The sequence below is a fragment of the Sprattus sprattus genome, assembly GCF_963457725.1.
Source record: "Sprattus sprattus genome assembly, chromosome: 13".
Taxonomy (NCBI): domain Eukaryota; kingdom Metazoa; phylum Chordata; class Actinopteri; order Clupeiformes; family Clupeidae; genus Sprattus; species Sprattus sprattus.
Window position 1 is genome coordinate 24,168,176 of NC_137911.1, and position 16,787 is coordinate 24,184,962.

Sequence of the window (16,787 nt, forward strand, 5' to 3'; positions counted from 1 at the left end):
TTGCTAAACGAGACCTGGGCAACTGAGATTTCTAGTTGTGTAAACCTTGACCTGCAGAAGATAGCTGGAAAGGCTGAGGTAATAGACTGGTGTCACACCAGTATGTTTTGTATGTTCCCATACCAGTGGCCTACGGCCGAACACCACCCGTGGGATTATCCCTTACCTACACCACTCCCACTCGTGCTATATTGCTTAATTATTAAATGGTTAAAAGTGTTAAATGGTAGCAATCTTGAAAATATTACATGTTGCAGTCACTCAAGATACACAAAATTACTTTTGTTTATTTAATGTAATGTAATGTCATTTAATGTGCTTTTTACTTTCCTTGCTCTATGTCACTACATAGACAGTGGTATGCTATTCAGTAGGTTTCACACACATTACAGTCATTTGGCTACTAATACTTCCTAGTAAGAGTGCAGCATTGGCCAGTCCGTATTTACAGATTCATGCATTGACTAAGAAAGATAACGGTGCGTCTAAATAATGTGCATCACTGCTGGCAGACCTCTCGGCTTCATAGATGCGATGTATTCACACATGTCAATCTGTGAAGTGTCCTGTATAGTTAAAGCCTCAAAGCAGCTAAAAACCTCATACAGTAGCTTGCAAAACTATTTGACCACACACACACGCACACAGACAAACTAGTTATCTGCTAACATTAAAAGTATATACGTTTAAAACTGCAATCTACTACTTCCATAAGTATTCAAACCCCCATGCCTTTGAATTCCAGATTAAGGCAGATGACAAATTATTCACAAAAAGATACAGAGGTGTTCTTTAGTTGACCATTATTGATCATATTAAGGTACTACCTATTAGTGGTTAAAGTAGAGATTTCATTCTGACAATGAAAATCAACATGTAAGGGTCATTAGGCAGGCTGTGAAATAACAAGAAATGAGGACTAAAGTGAGAAAAAACGTAAGTAACGATCCCTAAAAAGAAATTGCAAGATGCGTCACACTACCCAGATGCCTTGTAGAAAAAGCTGTCCCCCAAACCAAGATCAGAGGAAGTTATTAAGGGAGGCCACCACAGTCCAGCCATCACCCTGGGAAAAAAATGGCTGGAATTGGGTGCAGGTGTTGGCCTCCCTGATTTTAAGAGCTATTCATACAACTACTGTAAAACTGTAAAACAGTAGAGTGGCTCAGTAAAGCCTTGATCAAAATCCTACCAACAATGTGTGGCACTACAGTCCAGCAACGCCATTCCATCAACATAGATCTTGATGTTGGCTGCCAAGTCTTAAGAATTTCGCTGCACTGAAGCAACTTGGTGTATGCGACACTTAACACTTTGACTTTGACTTATCTGCATCAACTCTACCAAAACACACCACAGAACCATGTGCAAAGCTGGTACTGTCTCACCTCAAGACTTAAGGCTGTTATTGCTAACATAAAATACAGTATATGTAAGTATCTTTTGTAATTGTAAAAATGGTGATGAATTTCAGGGGGGACGAATACTTTTGCAAGTCACTGCACCTGTCTAATGACCACTGCTGTAGATTATGTTGTCCTCTGTAAGCATCCAAAACTGTGTTAAAAAAACTAAACAAAGGCATACATTTTCAGAATTTGTGCTACATCGGCTGGTAACTTTTTCTTGACAATCTATCCATACCACTCCATTTGTAGAACCTTGAGAGAGGCCTCGGGGATTTCACAGAAGTGGCTCCAAAGGTGTTTGAGGAAATGAAGGTATCGACACAAGGAAGCATAAACTCCACAGCAAACATTCTTACGTCAGTGTCCATTTTTGGAACCATGAGCAGGGTTTCCTCCCAAAAAAATAAAACTCTTGGTGAAACTGTGTTACCGGTAAGTATAGCAATGCTCAATGAGTCACGAGATAATAATGAAAACGTATTTAATCTCTGGTTTTATTGAAGGCATGCAATTGATATGATGTAAACCAGTTGTAAGACAAACCCAACCAGTCTAAAAGTCTGTGAGCACTCTGAGGAGTTCTTGATTATATTTATGTTTTATAAATCTGCACTAGAACACTGCACATAATGTCTCTTCTCTGTTATCTGTTGCCTTTAATGTTTGGTATCTATGAATAATTTATCTGTCAACATTATGACCATGCAAAGGGTATAGGCAACTCTCTTTGTTGTTTTACCCAGTTACAGGTTCTAGGAATGAAGTTATATGCAGGTGAAAATATAATATTTAATACAAAAAGAATAATACCTCTTTGTCCACTCTAGGATTTTCTGATATCTGCAAGCAACATCATAAATGATTCACTGAAGGGCTCCTGGAACAGTGAATTAGCTGCGGAATACCTGCTTGATGTTAATGAATTATTGGAGCAATCGTATCCAAGTGAAGATTTTGACGACAAAAAAGCACCAAACATACAACTGGAGACCTGCCCCGGATCAAAATGCGGAAAGGTCTACAACGTAAGCATGGACTTTCACATGGACGCTGGCTCATCAGAAAGAGTAAATGTCACTGGATTCCGAACACTAGGGGAATACCTGCCACTTCAAATTGAGAATAAAACTGACCTGGAACCCCGTGCCACAGTTCTACAAGTTTTGGCTCCGAATGCCGAGAGGGTTACATTCAAGTTTAACAATGTCAATCGAACCAAGAACCATGAAATGCACTGTGTGGTTTGGTTGCCTGAGAAGAAGACATGGTCCAGCAAGGACTGTAAGTGGGGTGGTGCAAATAACCCAGACGTGTGTGACTGTAAGCTCAGCAATAATGTCAGATCAGGCAAATATAAAGGAGGGTCATTCACAGTGCTGATGTCCAAACACCCGGTGAACATCCCCTATGTGGACCAGCTGACTACCATAGGCCTGGGCGTGTCCATCGTCTCTCTTATTTTGTGCCTCCTGATTGAGTTTGCTGTGTGGAACTCAGTGGTCAAGTCACCCATTTCCCATTTTCGCCACACGGCCGTGGTCAACATCTCTCTCTGCTTGCTGCTCGCCGACAGCAGCTTCATGGCCACAGCATTCCCAGACTCCCATCCTTCCCAGTGGTGCCGCTGGCTCGTCGTCATGAAGCACTACTGCTTCCTGGCCATGTTCTTCTGGATGCTGTGCTTAAGCGTGGTGCTCCTGCACTCACTGATTTTCGTATTCCAGAGGCTGAGGAAGAAGATTTACTTGGGAATGTCATTCTCTGTCGGCTATATCTGTCCTATGATTATTGTGGTGTTGACCGTCATTGCGTTTGATAATGGCGAAGCCGACTCTTACTACCTTACCGAAACTTGCTGGCTTAAGTATGAGGGTTTGTTTAAAGGGTCCTTTTACGCATTTGTGATGCCAGTCGGCATCATTGTTGCAATTAACGTGATTTCCATGCTGGTGGTCATTGTACAACTGTTGAAACCATCTGTGTCTGAAGGCCATTCTCAAGATGACAAAGATGTCATTAGAGGCATCCTAAAAGCCGTGATCTTCCTAACTCCTATCTTTGGAGTGACATGGATTTTTGGATTTTTTGTCCTGGCAACTGACCACACTATAACACCCTTGTCTGAGATTGTGAACTACACCTTTACAGTGTGCAATGCGTTTCAGGTAAGGCTTCAAGTTTATCCAGTGACAATTTTTAGAGGTTATTTGTACAGGGTTACAGATGTCCATGACTTCATGTCCATGTCCATTCATTTCAGGGGTTATTCATTCTTCTTACTGCATGCCTGGGAGAAAAATTGGTAGGTTTACCACAATTTACTATCAAATAAATACAGATGCATGCAATTAAATAAATGCATTAATGTCTTTATTGTGCTTGTTCATCTTTTTTATCACTGCTGTGTTTTACAGGTCCGAGATACACTTTTTAAGAAGTTCTGTCGCCATTCAAAGGTAAGAACAACGTATTTTCAGAACACATTATGGGCATGTCTGGAGTACACTATAAAATGTTATCTGTATTTTGAGGTTGAGAATGAAGCTTCATTTTGTGGAGCTGGCTATAACGAATCCTCTCGATAACCCTCCATTGCTAGGTTTACACTACATCTAGAGGCGAACGCTCCAACTCCAACTCCAGCTCCAACTCCAACTCCAACTCCAAGACCTCCACTGAAAGCTCTTTTAAAAAGAAATAACATCGGAGTCCAGTCTTGTGGAGCACCATTGGTCCCTTTTCTTTTTTCAGTTCTTTTAATGTACTTTCACTTTCCTGTTTCACATAATGCTGTTTTTGCCAGCCTAATAGGACCTTAATGCGAGTAAAGGGGAAGTGTAAAGCTGTTGCCTTGGCTCAAGATTCAGTGCAAACATGCATCTGAATGCTATGGTTGGAGTCAGTGCAGTACACAGTCATCCATCAAAGAAACTCTTCTGTGTCCATGCTGTAGAGCTGCCATGTGTAGCTTTTGATACCAAAAACATAAAATTCTTTAAAATTGACTTTAAACAACATCATTTTAAACGCATAATTAAAACACCATTTCCGGCAACAACATTATCTACAACAAAAAACTTTACTTTTCTTTAACTTTTTGGGGTATCATTTGTAAAAAAAAAAAAAAAAAAGGAATTTCGTTATTTCATACCAAAATGTACCAATAGCTGAAGATGTTGCTTATGTCATACTAATATCAGAAATGTTCTGTGATAATACTAATAAGAATTTTTGCTAGCATCTTTTACAAACGTCAATACTGGGATTTTACGTAATGTCAAAAAGTTGTGTGTGTGTGTTTAATAATATTAAAGGCATCACACAATACAAATGTTACGTTGTCTTTTTGTCATATGAAGATCACAGATCTATTTTCATTGTCTTTGCTTCTCCCTCATTCAATGTTGGCTAGTTATCATGTTTCTTTGCTGTAAAGTAGCATCATGAAGTTTTGGTCTATAACTAGTGATTTACCGACCTAAAAAGCATGTAAAAAAAAATTGCAAACACTACAGCCCAGTTGGCAATGATAAAAGCATGCCAACATGCTAAGTGGCGTCTTATGGCAATATTATGTGCAATGTCGTGCTTTGAAGGGTTTTTATTACATTTTTGAGAGGGTTTCCGACCAAATCCACAGAACTACACAGCACGTAGCATAGTGCATAGTGTAACTTTAAGATTCAGTGTGTAAGAAGTACCAATCGCATTCACATAACATAAGCTGAAGTCAAATTTGACTGAACACTAATATTCTCATCTCGAGCCATACTGGACTGTAGATTGTGGAATGGTACTAATGAAGCAAGCCGGCATAACGTGAAAGTAATTTGTATGTAAATGTAAACTTTCATGTAAGATTCTACAGAGCACAAAGGCAGGTTCCTTGTCATACATCCAATTTTCCATTGCAACTAAGCCATTTGTATTTACTGCATCTTCACCATTTTAACACAGTGATGTTATACGTTAGGAATGTCTTGGAAATCTGCCTTGAATCATTTAGATTGACGTTTTAGAATTTCGCTGAAATGACTTGGACTGACTGGAATCTTTTTCCTTCATATATTTTGATATATTAAAGTTACTTTTTAATTACAAAATGACAGGTTTCAGGTTTGCTTTACGGCATCTAGAGTTTCTGTATCATCTGACAACGGTGCAGAGTAAAGAAAGTGATGAAGTTCATATACGCAAAGTCAGATTCATACCCAAGTTTTACATTGATTTACGTTGATTTCATTTCTGGTGCGTGCGCCTTCACATTCTGTGCCATCCTTTTGTGCTCAGTGGACTGCTTTTGCTCCTCCCATTCTTCATCCCTGTCATCCAGAGACAAGCCTGACAGCAAAGCAGAACGGCGATACTCCTGATGCTCTGCCTCTGCCCTGCAACAAACAGTCCATGTTCTCATCAGAAAAACCGCAATGCTCCCCTTTGCATCATCATGGCATCACCACAAAGACACACTGCTTCACACTTGCAGCGCACCTCAGCCTGCTGTGATGCCTTACGATGTCTGTACTGCACCAGTCAGGTATATCAGCTGGCCATGTGAATGCTCCAGTGTATTTTTGCTTCCCAGGTAATTTGTAAAATATACAAGTGATATTATGGGGTCCCCTGATCTCTAATAGCACAAATATGAGTCTGATGATCTGTTGATGGCCTAGAAAAATGCTCTAATGTCAAGGAGGGCAGGGTAAGTGTTTAAGTGTCTATACCTTTTAAGGAACTGCACGCAGTCCTTGTGTCCATAAACCTCAGCAATCTGGACAGGCTTGTCCCCACAACAGTCCTCCTTGTCGAGAGGTGCATGGAAGGCATGGAGAATCCGCAGCACTTGCAGTCGCCCTGCCTCCGCTGCAAAGTGAGCCGCAGTCCACCCACTCTCTGTGCAAAGGCATGGACGAGCCCCATGCTCGATTAGAACCCGCACTATCTCTGCCTGACCTGAGAAACAAAACAGGTGTGCAACAAACTGTTGGTTTCACATAAACACATTATCTATCAGACTTTTTCACCAATCAGATGAATCATCTTAAAATATCAGAGAAGTCTTAGTGAAGGTGAAGACACCTCAGGTTGAATCGGTAAATGAACATAGATAGTTTACCTCGAGCAGCCGCCCAGTGTAGGGGAGTCTTGTTGTTCCAATCAGCATCCCTCTGATTGGGATCATATTTGTTCTGCCTCAAAATCTCCTCTACTAGGTCAGCATCCCCTGACGCTGCAGCCTGATGGAGTTCTGTCATCTGTTTAGAGCTGCTGAAAACACACATGAGAAAACAAACAAAACTTTTGATTGCTCAAGACCATTTTGACACGCGTCAATCTTAATCAGTCTCAATCAAATCACATTGATTCTGCTAACCACTCAGGGCAATGAAATACAGAAATCTGCAGAGTCTGTAAACCTGCCTGTAAACCTCACAAAAACTGTGCAGTTTCTTGTTACTGCCGGATTAACCTACCTAACCCAGACCTTTTAGTTTAGGCTATGACTCAGTTGAATATATTTTTGGAGGGGGAGGAGTTGACAAAGATGCATCTAATTGAAGATGATCCTGACATATTGTATGCCTGGCCTATAGGCTACTCGAAACAAAAACAATATAGTCCAGGCAAAATAGCCCATTTTGGAGCCAAAAATAGAATTAATTGTAAAAGTCCCCTTTACTCCTATCAAAATAAATATTTACACAATGAAAGTACCCATGAAAATTTAAAAAAATGTTGTATTACAAGTTTCTTTGAAAATGAATTTGAATATGCAAATGAGCCATACACTAATCGAATATGCCCAAAATACACCTAATAGGCTTAATTTTTTCCTTTACTCCTACCACAATACAACTTTATATAGTAAAAGTATAGGCCAACTTAAAAAGTAACTTTTTTTGTATTACAAGTTTCTTTTGAAATTAATTTGAATATGCACATGAGCGTCACACTTATTGAATATGTCCTGATTGCATAGGCAGAAATACCATACCCCTGGCAGGTACTAGCAAGCCAGGCAGTTTTCAGGTTAGAGGCCAGTCTAAAAGCAACATTGGCATCTCCCATTGGCAGTAGGATGATAGGATGAAGATTGGGCAGATGTATTTGTAATACATATGAATGGTGTTTCTGCCTATGGACATAATCAATAAGTGTGGAGCTCATGTGCATATTCAAATTAATTTCAAAAGAAACTTGTAATACAAAAACATTTACTTTTCATGGTTACTTTCATTGTGGAAAGTTTCATTTTGATAGGAGTAAAGGAAAAGATTACATTTTTGAGGCATATTTTTACCATGCATTATTAGCACACATCTCAGATTGATGAGAATTAAACATATTTCCTCAATTTGGATTTCTAAGGACTTTTAGTATGTTGTTCTGGACACCTCATAGAAATTATCTATGCTGAAAAAAATATTTTACAATTAGTCTGTCGTAAAACGCTATTTTGCCTGGACTAATAGGCAAGTCGTGCAAAGGCTACTACAATTATACTGTAGGCTACTGTGCCGTCATTCGCGGCATCCAACAGACTTGCCAACCTTCACTTTAAAATGGTTGGTAGGCCTAATGCCTAAAAGACAGAACGATTACATTAAGTTCTAAAACAAAAAAGTGAGAACAGATGAAATAAACAAAGGTCCTGTCTGCGGCATTTTACCAGACCTCAACAACTTTCGCGTTATTGAGGTTCATTGAAGCGTCAAAAAAATACCGTTTTTTTATATTAAAGAGGCAATGAATCATCACATAATCAAAAGTATTCAACCGCATACAAATATGCCAATGAAACAGACTAAAGAGCCACCACTGCACACCTTCCCTACCTGATTCCAACAAATCGTGCTCTTCCTTAGTTACAATGTTTGTTTGTGCCCTGACGTATGCAGCGTTCAACACTTACTGTAGCAAGTTCCGATGATGTGGAGATTTCATTATCATGAGGAGATCGATCGTTACTTTTATAATGTTGTTTATCTTTTCAAGTAGGCAGCATGTATACTAGACAGTCCCTCCACTTTCTGGCGATTCCGCAATTTGCGAATTAAACGCTGTAGCCTTTATTTTCTTACTTTTCGCATTACTGAGAATGAGAACCAGGGCATCCAGAGGATGTTTCTTATACCTTAACTGTTATTTCATTTAAAGTTAAATGAAATATTTACATATTATGTTATTGTGTCTTGTATTCAGTTGTGAAATTGTAAATAGTATTCGAACATTTGATTAAACGTTAGGGCATATTGTTGTGTGTGTCCAAGTGTTCAGTCATCCGTTTATGTTGCATGGGGACATTGCATTTCAAAATAAAAGACCGTTCCTAAATTCAAGCACAGGCGTATTGAAGGGTAATTTCAGTGAGTAAAATGCCAGCAAAGTAAGGCTACGAGTGGTCATCAACACACTTTGAATAATCATGTTTTCGGTTCAGTTTTCAGTGCACAATTACGGTTCTGAATACTACCAACAATGTTTGATTTTGGAATAGCAAGGTTCAAACCAAGGAATGACATTTTTTAACTTGACCATGTAAATTAGATGACACATTTAAGAGTGTACTATTGTCTATATTGCAAGATATGAGGATAGAACACACAAAAACTGAAAATAAAATACTATTACACAAAAAAAAAAAAAACCTCAGTCAATTAAAAATTACACAAACCAAAAAAAAAAAATTCTCTAAATCCTGGAGGGACTGACTAGGCACTCCCTGAAATGGCTACAAAATGCACTCCACAACAGACTTGGACAAAGGGACTACACTACAATAGCTTTTAAAAATCTTGGTAAATGGTCAATCTTAAAGACAAATGGGCAACATTAAAACGACTAAAATCAGTAGCACTCATCAAAACAAATGAATACTTAAATGCTTGATAATGCCATGATTTAGAGACAGGCAAAATGTCAAACTAACCTGATCTTCCATCCATAAATGCAAGGTGATAATAGGGAAGGCTATAGATTGAAGAATCACACATTATACATATAAAGTATTGACTTTTATTGAACATTTTCATAAACCACAATAATCAGTGATTGCTTGCTTTAAAATTGACAGAACTCAAGTTGTTCCATTTAAATATCCATGTACAGATGCATATTAAAAGTTTGTATATAGATGACGTACGTCTTGATATAATTTGATAGACATCCATGAAATGCTCTAAAAATCCAGTTATTCAAAAAACATTGCCACTGAAATCTGATCTCCGATGGCTTCAAGTTTCATCAGATGATACAAGGTGATGCTGCTGAAGAAATGACTTAGATCAGTTAACCATCAACACAATGCATGATCAGTGAAAAAGTGGTAGATATATCAAAAAAGGAGTATATTCTTACAATAGATATCAGTTTAACAGCTTCTATATATTTTTATATTTGTTGTAAATTTTACCTGTTGCTGGTTCTTCCACCGAAGTTGAATGGTCAGTGAAACCCATTATAACAGAATCTTCAGAGAATTCTAACAGAGATTCGGGTTCTATAGTGGTGCCTGCCTTGTCAAGACGGATCTCCCAGACACGGTCAGAGTTCTTGATGAAAATACAGTTCATTTTCTTGACTTCTCCATCAGCAGTTTCTCTCAATGTAGTCATCAATTCTTCAGCAGACAGAAAATTGAAACCATCATAAAGGCAGCAGTGAACACTGAGTTTTGGAACTTCCAGAAAGCTCTTCTCCAAGCATCTGATCTGGCTAGACACAACAGTCGCTTGATTCCCAAAATCAATGAACTCCACAAGGATTGTGCCATTGCCATAAACCTTCTTTACTACTGCTCGATACCAGGACTCATCATCAGGGTATAAGGCACCTACCACATCTCCCTCCTGTAAAGTTCTCACATTTACATTAGACTGACTGCATGGCTGGTCTGTATTCAGTTCCTCCACAAGAGAATGTATTTGGTCTTCATCCTCCACCAACTGGACAAACAAACTGCCTGGAGAGTTGACATGGGAAATATAGACTTCTGTTACAACTCCTGGTCTGATGGGTTTACTAGGAAGATCTGTGAAGTTGAGCAAGCCTTCTGGATATGATTCAGAGGGGCAGGGGACATCTGTTGAAGACTCATCCTTTTTTGTCTCCAAGAGATAGTCTTTGGCCATAGGTGAAGTACTTGCCAGCTTTGCCAGGGCGTTTTCTGGTGTGGTTCCTGGATCCGCAAAGCAAATCTCCCAGACAATGCCACACCGCTTGACAAATATGCAGGTAATCTTCTTAGTCTCTCCTTCAGCCATGCCCTTCAATTTGACAGTCATTTCCTCATCAGATGTATTTCTGAGCATGTCATGCACATTAATACTGCAGTGAACGCTTAGTCTGGGAGTGTCCAGAAAACTCTTCTTCAAACTTCGCACCATGCTGGACATAACTGTTGCTTCGTTTCCGAAGTCTACGAATTCAACAAGGATGGAGACACCGTCACTCTCCTTCATGACGACAGCACGATACCAGGACTCATCATCAGGGTATAAGGCACTCACCACATCGCCCTCCTGTAAGGTTTTCAGATCCACATCAGAGACAGAATTCGGCTGATTTTGGTCTGCATTTAGTTCCTCAACAAGAGAATGTATTTTATCTTCATCCTCCACCAACTGGACAAAGAAACTGGAGTGAGAGTTGACATGAGAGACATAGACTTCGGTTGCAACACCTGGTCCAATGGGCCGGTCAGGAAGATTGGCCAGTTTGGGACAGGATGCAGGACATGGCTCAGAACGGCCATGAATGCCTTGAACAGAAACAAGCTTTTGTGTCTGTGGGGGATTCGCTTTGGTTGTAGATGGGGCTATGACACCCATGACCCAATCTTCTGTTGCTCTTTTCACTGGAGGGCCAAAAGGTTTAGTCTTACTGACAACCTCTCTCCTTGGATTATAAGAAGGTTTCCTGTCAGGCTTTTGAGACATGGGAAGGTTGGCAGACGTATTTCTATTATTAGGGACATTTGTATTTCCAGGAATTGGTTCTGCATCACCATGCTGAAAGGATGGGTTCCCTTGTTGTTTTATACCATAATTTCCCTTAAACGGTGCTCTCAGGTCTGACATTTTGCTCTCTCTCAAAGTAGTAAGATCATGGGTTTGAGACTGTGTGGAATGGTCCAGTACTTTAAGAGAATTTGGTCCTGCTCTCTGTGACTTCTCCCTGATGGCTTTGTTCACATTTAATTTACCATCACAGAGTTCCACTGTACATTTTCCACCAGGATATTTTTCCAACAATGTGGCTGTGAAGTGTTGACCAGTGGCATAATTTTCAAACCATTTGTTCACTTCACCGCTTGTGTCTGCAGGAGCATCTGACAAATTAAACTCTACAGCTTGAGCAGGAATGGACATGATTTCACTTGCCCAATAAGGAACTGGGAGTATGTCTGATTTGTTTACAGCCACAATGTCCCCATAGTCTAGGAAATGCACCAGGACGATAGGTTTTGTTATTTTAAGATGTCCTCTGTACCATTGCCCATCACAATACTTTGCAAAGCAATGGGCACCAGGAGAAAGAGAGCATTTGGTGCCTTGTAGCTGACCACGGAAAAACTCAATTTTTTCATTGAGTTTCTCAATCTTGCTGGAATGCCTCACCAGCTGGCCATAGAATTCATGTACATTTTTAACACACGTTATCCAAACCTTCTCCTCTGACCCTACCTCCATGTCAAAATCTGAGCACATCATATCATATGTGCCATCGCTTCTCATGCTGTCCCCTTCGGTTAATTCTTCTCCTGAAGCCTCGGCTGTGGAGCACCCAGAGTCTACTCTCACTGGTGAATAGCGGTCACCTGCCACATCTTTTACTGCAAGGCCCTCACTGCATATCATTTCATTGATGGATCTTTGTCCAGCATTCTTGTAAAACAATTCCACCGTGTGTTTATCCTGACAGTGGGCAGAAACATGCATGTCCAACAATATCTGACTAGCCTCATCCACGAAGAAATCAATTGCCTTTTGACTCCAGTCGGTACCAATTGGGCTTATACCAGAGAGGGAGCATTTGAATGCAAATGCTGGCAATTGTCTGTGTTCGCTGCAGAGAATCCTGAGGTCTTGCTGATCCACTATAGCCTCATTTCCATAGTCGACAAAACACACTTTAACTTTCGTCTCATGGACTGCTTTGACGACTGCGCGATAGAAAACTCCACACTTGATCAAGGCTACACACAGAGTGCCCACTTTTGGACTTTGGAGGATTAAATAATTTCCACTTCCATACATGTCAGACATTTCCATCTGCATTTCATCATGTCTATCCATAGCCAGTTCTGTCTGAACCCAGAATTCAGAGGGAGTTTCAACAAACTGCACAGTCACTGTGTAATATGAATCTGGTTTCAGTACCTCAGAGAGGAGAGTATTTGTATTGTCTTTATGAGTTCTGGGCAACGAGTGATTTGTCCATTTTGATCCATGATATTTAGTCCGGAAAGAAATGCCAGTACCATTGCTTCTGTTGCTGCATCCATTGGACCACTGTTTATCTGCTGCTTCTGTGAAGCAGAAGAGGAAAAGTTACAATATAATCAAGGCCTACTTAATTATTTGAAAAACAAAGACAGAAATGCAGGACTCCAGTCAATTCAACAAAAATGACCACACCAGCTATTTACTAAGAACAAGCACAGTCACACAGGCACATAAGAAAACCATGATCAATCCTGTTAACTTGGTTATGGATCCGGTGCCATCTAAGACCATTCAAAATGATTAGCCAGTTGTTATTGCATATTGACCCTAAGCCAGGGTCTTGAAAGTGTTTCTCCCCTGAATTTGCATGAATTCTCAAAATCACAAGATTGCAAAAGGAACTGCTAAACTATTGAGCTTAAAATCTGGGTGTAGTAGTGCCTGGGTTCACACCATTAAAGGATATAGGGGTGGGCCATGTGGATTATTTGTGCACTGTGTCTTGTAAAGGTGCAATCCGCGATTCTAATCTTAAACACTTTTTGTCAAATGCTCCTCACGGTCCTCTAGCTGTCCGTTCAGTGGTAGGTGAAAACCTACTTGGCAGTAAAAAACCTTTCTGATTCTGATTCAGGAGCATGGAGGCCAGGGGTGTAATTTGATTGGCAGTTGAGCTCAAATAGTAACAACCTTCCACTAAACCCAAACGGAATATCAGACTGTATTTTTAAAAACTGTTCAAATGCATATGTATCTTTAAAGAATATTTCTCTCAAAAAGAAATAATTAGGCCTACTCACATGCTAACTGTAGGAAGGCATTGGTAGAATGAAAACCGCACTCTCAAGCTTTTCTCTTTTAACAATAAGACCAGTTTATTTTAGTACAGACGCGTTTCGGCCTTACGCCAACGCGTCTGTACTAAAATAAACTGGTCTTATTGTTAAAAGAGAAAAGCTTGAGAGTGCGGTTTTCATTCTACCAATAGTTTACATTCTTTTACTCGAACCCGAAAACGCATTTATATATTTGTTTTGAAGTAGAGCGCGCCTATCCCTACGAACTGTAGGAAGGCAACTGTCGGTAGGTCGGCCTATGGCCTACAACATAAGGCCTAGTGCTTGGGCCTTAAATCACTGACGGAAGAGTAGGTGAGTGAAGTAGGAGTAGCCTACAAACAGTAGGCACAACAAGCTGAGGTCTGATCTCCGTTTAACAAGCACTCCTTAAAGAAGTCACATCCCTGGGTTTTTTCACACTATGTCAGTATTTTTTGTGTCAAAGTTAAATCTTGAGCAAGTGCCATCAGACAGTTCTAGCCTAGTCTACTCCTGCCGCGTTTGCTCAATTATTTAGCGTTGGTTTGGAGTGCTTTTGGTGAAGTCAACTCTTGATAAGCCGAACGCTAGACCACAAGACATCTGCATGTAAGAGTAATAGGTTTCTGGTACTTATAAGAGAGAAAGAATAAAGGTAATAAAGGCACTCCTGAAAGGTAGGTGATACGTTGCACACGCGTGTTTGAACCAATGAAGATTGTCTTTGTCGAAGCCACAAGCAGTAGGCAGGTGAGACACAAACGAGAAACATGTACAAACTTACCTCTCCCTCCAAACTCTTTAAATTTGCGTCTTTGTTGAGATGACATTTCTGACGACAACTAAACAGCAGTCTTCAGCCCTTTGCTTCCATTTGTCGTATCCGTTACTGAAGACTATCCAATCAGTTTGTTTCATGTCTGGACAACGTTCTGACGTAATCAATACGGATTAGTATACGGTGTGTGTTTTTTTGTTTCAAACTTGGACAGAGAATTTAAGGGGCTCTGGTTTGGATCCGAGGTTAGGTTAAGGTCAAATCCGGCCTAAGGTCAGCTGCCTCCCGGGCAGTATCCAACATACAGAAAACCTCTGATGTCTCTGATGTGGTCTGATGTGGTCATGGCCAGATATGGCATCGGGGGAGTCACCCCAGACAATCGCCAAATGATTAAGATTAGACAAGACTTTTAAAATATCGTTCATATTTTCTACAAATATAATTTAGTGGAAGAGATGCACACATTTACAAAACGCTAGCACTGACGTGCGTGAACAACAGCAGCCGAGCTGGTGCGGGATTTGGACTTTGGCCCGAGCAAAGTCTAGGAAAAAGATGTTTTAAAGGTAATAACTGTTAGTAAGTAAGTAAGTAAGACTTTATTTATATAGCACATTTCGTACAGGAGTTGCAATTCAAAGTGCTTTACATAAAATCAATAAGAGCAAGCAGCAGGAGCAATAAAATATTGGTCAACATCGTATCAGAACCTGATGTTCCGATAGGCTTAAAATATTAAAATCATAATAAAAGTAATAAAACCCTTCTGCCTGGTATTTAGCGCAGTCGAAACCATAGTGCTGCTCCATAGATTCCGACCTACCCTATTAAATATTTTCCCTAGCTATGTTTCCCCGGCCAAAGGCCACCCTTCCTTCTATACCCTTCCTTCAGAGGCCTCTTCGTCTTCTTCCACCGAACGCACTTCAGGGCTTCGGGAGAGACACTAGCTCTCTTTTACAGGCTTAAGGAAGGTGACTGCACCTAGGGGACTAGAACATTTGTTATGGAAATATCTCTGAGAATAATATGTGATATAATGAGCCACAATATGGTTTCCGACAGTGCCATGGTACCCTCAAAACAGTTTTACAGAGAAATAGTAAAAGTAATAAAAGTCATAAAACCCTTAAAACAGTTTCAAAGAGAACAGAGAAATAAAAAGTGCCAGATAAAATTAATAAAATGCTTTGGTAAAAAGGTGTCTAGCGTGTTTGCTTCCCTAATATTAACGGGTAATGTGTTCCATAATTTTGGGGCGTAGTTGACAAAGGCTGCATCTCCAATCTTCTTATGACTGCTTCTGGTGACCTGTAACAGACCTGTATCTGATGATCGCAGTGTTCTAGCTGGTGTGTAGTTAGTAAGAGAGTTAGCAATGTAGCTAGGTCCTTGTCCATTTAGAGCTTTGTATGTGAGGAGGAGGACCTTAAAGTCAATTCTAAAGGTAACAGGAAGCCAGTGTAAAGTAGCTAGGACAGGACTAATGTGTTCTCTCCTTTTAGTTTTGGTTAATAGTCTAGCTGCAGAATTTTGAATGAGCTGGAGTCTTACAGTTGTTTTCTTGGGAAGACCAGTAAAAAGTGAATTACAGTAGTCTAGCCGGCTCGATATGAAGGCATGAATAAGCTTCTCGGCATCATTTTGGTTTAAGAATGATCGTACCTTTGCTATGTTCCTGAGGTGAAAGAAAGCTGTTTTGGTGACTTTGTTAATGTGGGAGTTGAAATTCAAATCTGAGTCCAGGGTGACACCAAGACTAACCACCTCAGGTTTAATCCACCGGGATAAACCTCCTAGATTCTTGGTGAGCATCTCTCTTTTTAATTTAGGGCCGATAAGTAGGACTTCAGTTTTGTCCTCATTGAGTTTTAGAAAGTTATTGTTCATCCATTTGTTTATTGCCAATAAACAGTTGGTAATGGAGTTTATTGCTGTTGCATCATTTGGCTCAGCGGAAATATACAATTGTGTGTCATCCGCATAGCTATGAAAATCTATACTATGTTCTCTGATGATGTCACTGAGTGGTAACATATAAAGAGAAAAGAGCAATGGACCTAAACAGCTCCCTTGTGCAACCCCGTAGCAGCTTTCATGTTTCTCGGACATATGGTCTCCTAGACTGACATAAAACTTCCTTCCTCTAATATATGTTTTGATCCAGTTCAATACACACTCAGAGAACCCAATAAGATTTTCAAGTCTATTGATTAGGATGTCATGATCAATGGTATCAAATGCTGCAGTAAGATCTAACAGGATAAGGATAGAAACTTTATTTGCATCAGAGTTTTGTCTGAGGTCGCTAATTGGTGAGAGCGGTTTCGGT

The 16,787-nt window shown here is 40.0% G+C and overlaps 1 protein-coding gene across 1 annotated transcript; it reads right to left on the minus strand.

Moving 5' to 3' along the window:
• Positions 1-5,637: 5,637 nt before the first annotated feature.
• Positions 5,638-6,664, minus strand: ankrd66 (ankyrin repeat domain 66; the record flags this gene model as incomplete). Its single annotated transcript, XM_080849824.1, has 3 exons — positions 5,638-5,797; positions 6,134-6,362; positions 6,526-6,664. The coding sequence occupies 3 exons, from the start codon at positions 6,662-6,664 to the stop codon at positions 5,638-5,640; spliced, it is 528 nt and encodes a 175-aa protein (XP_080705950.1).
• Positions 6,665-16,787: the final 10,123 nt, after the last annotated feature.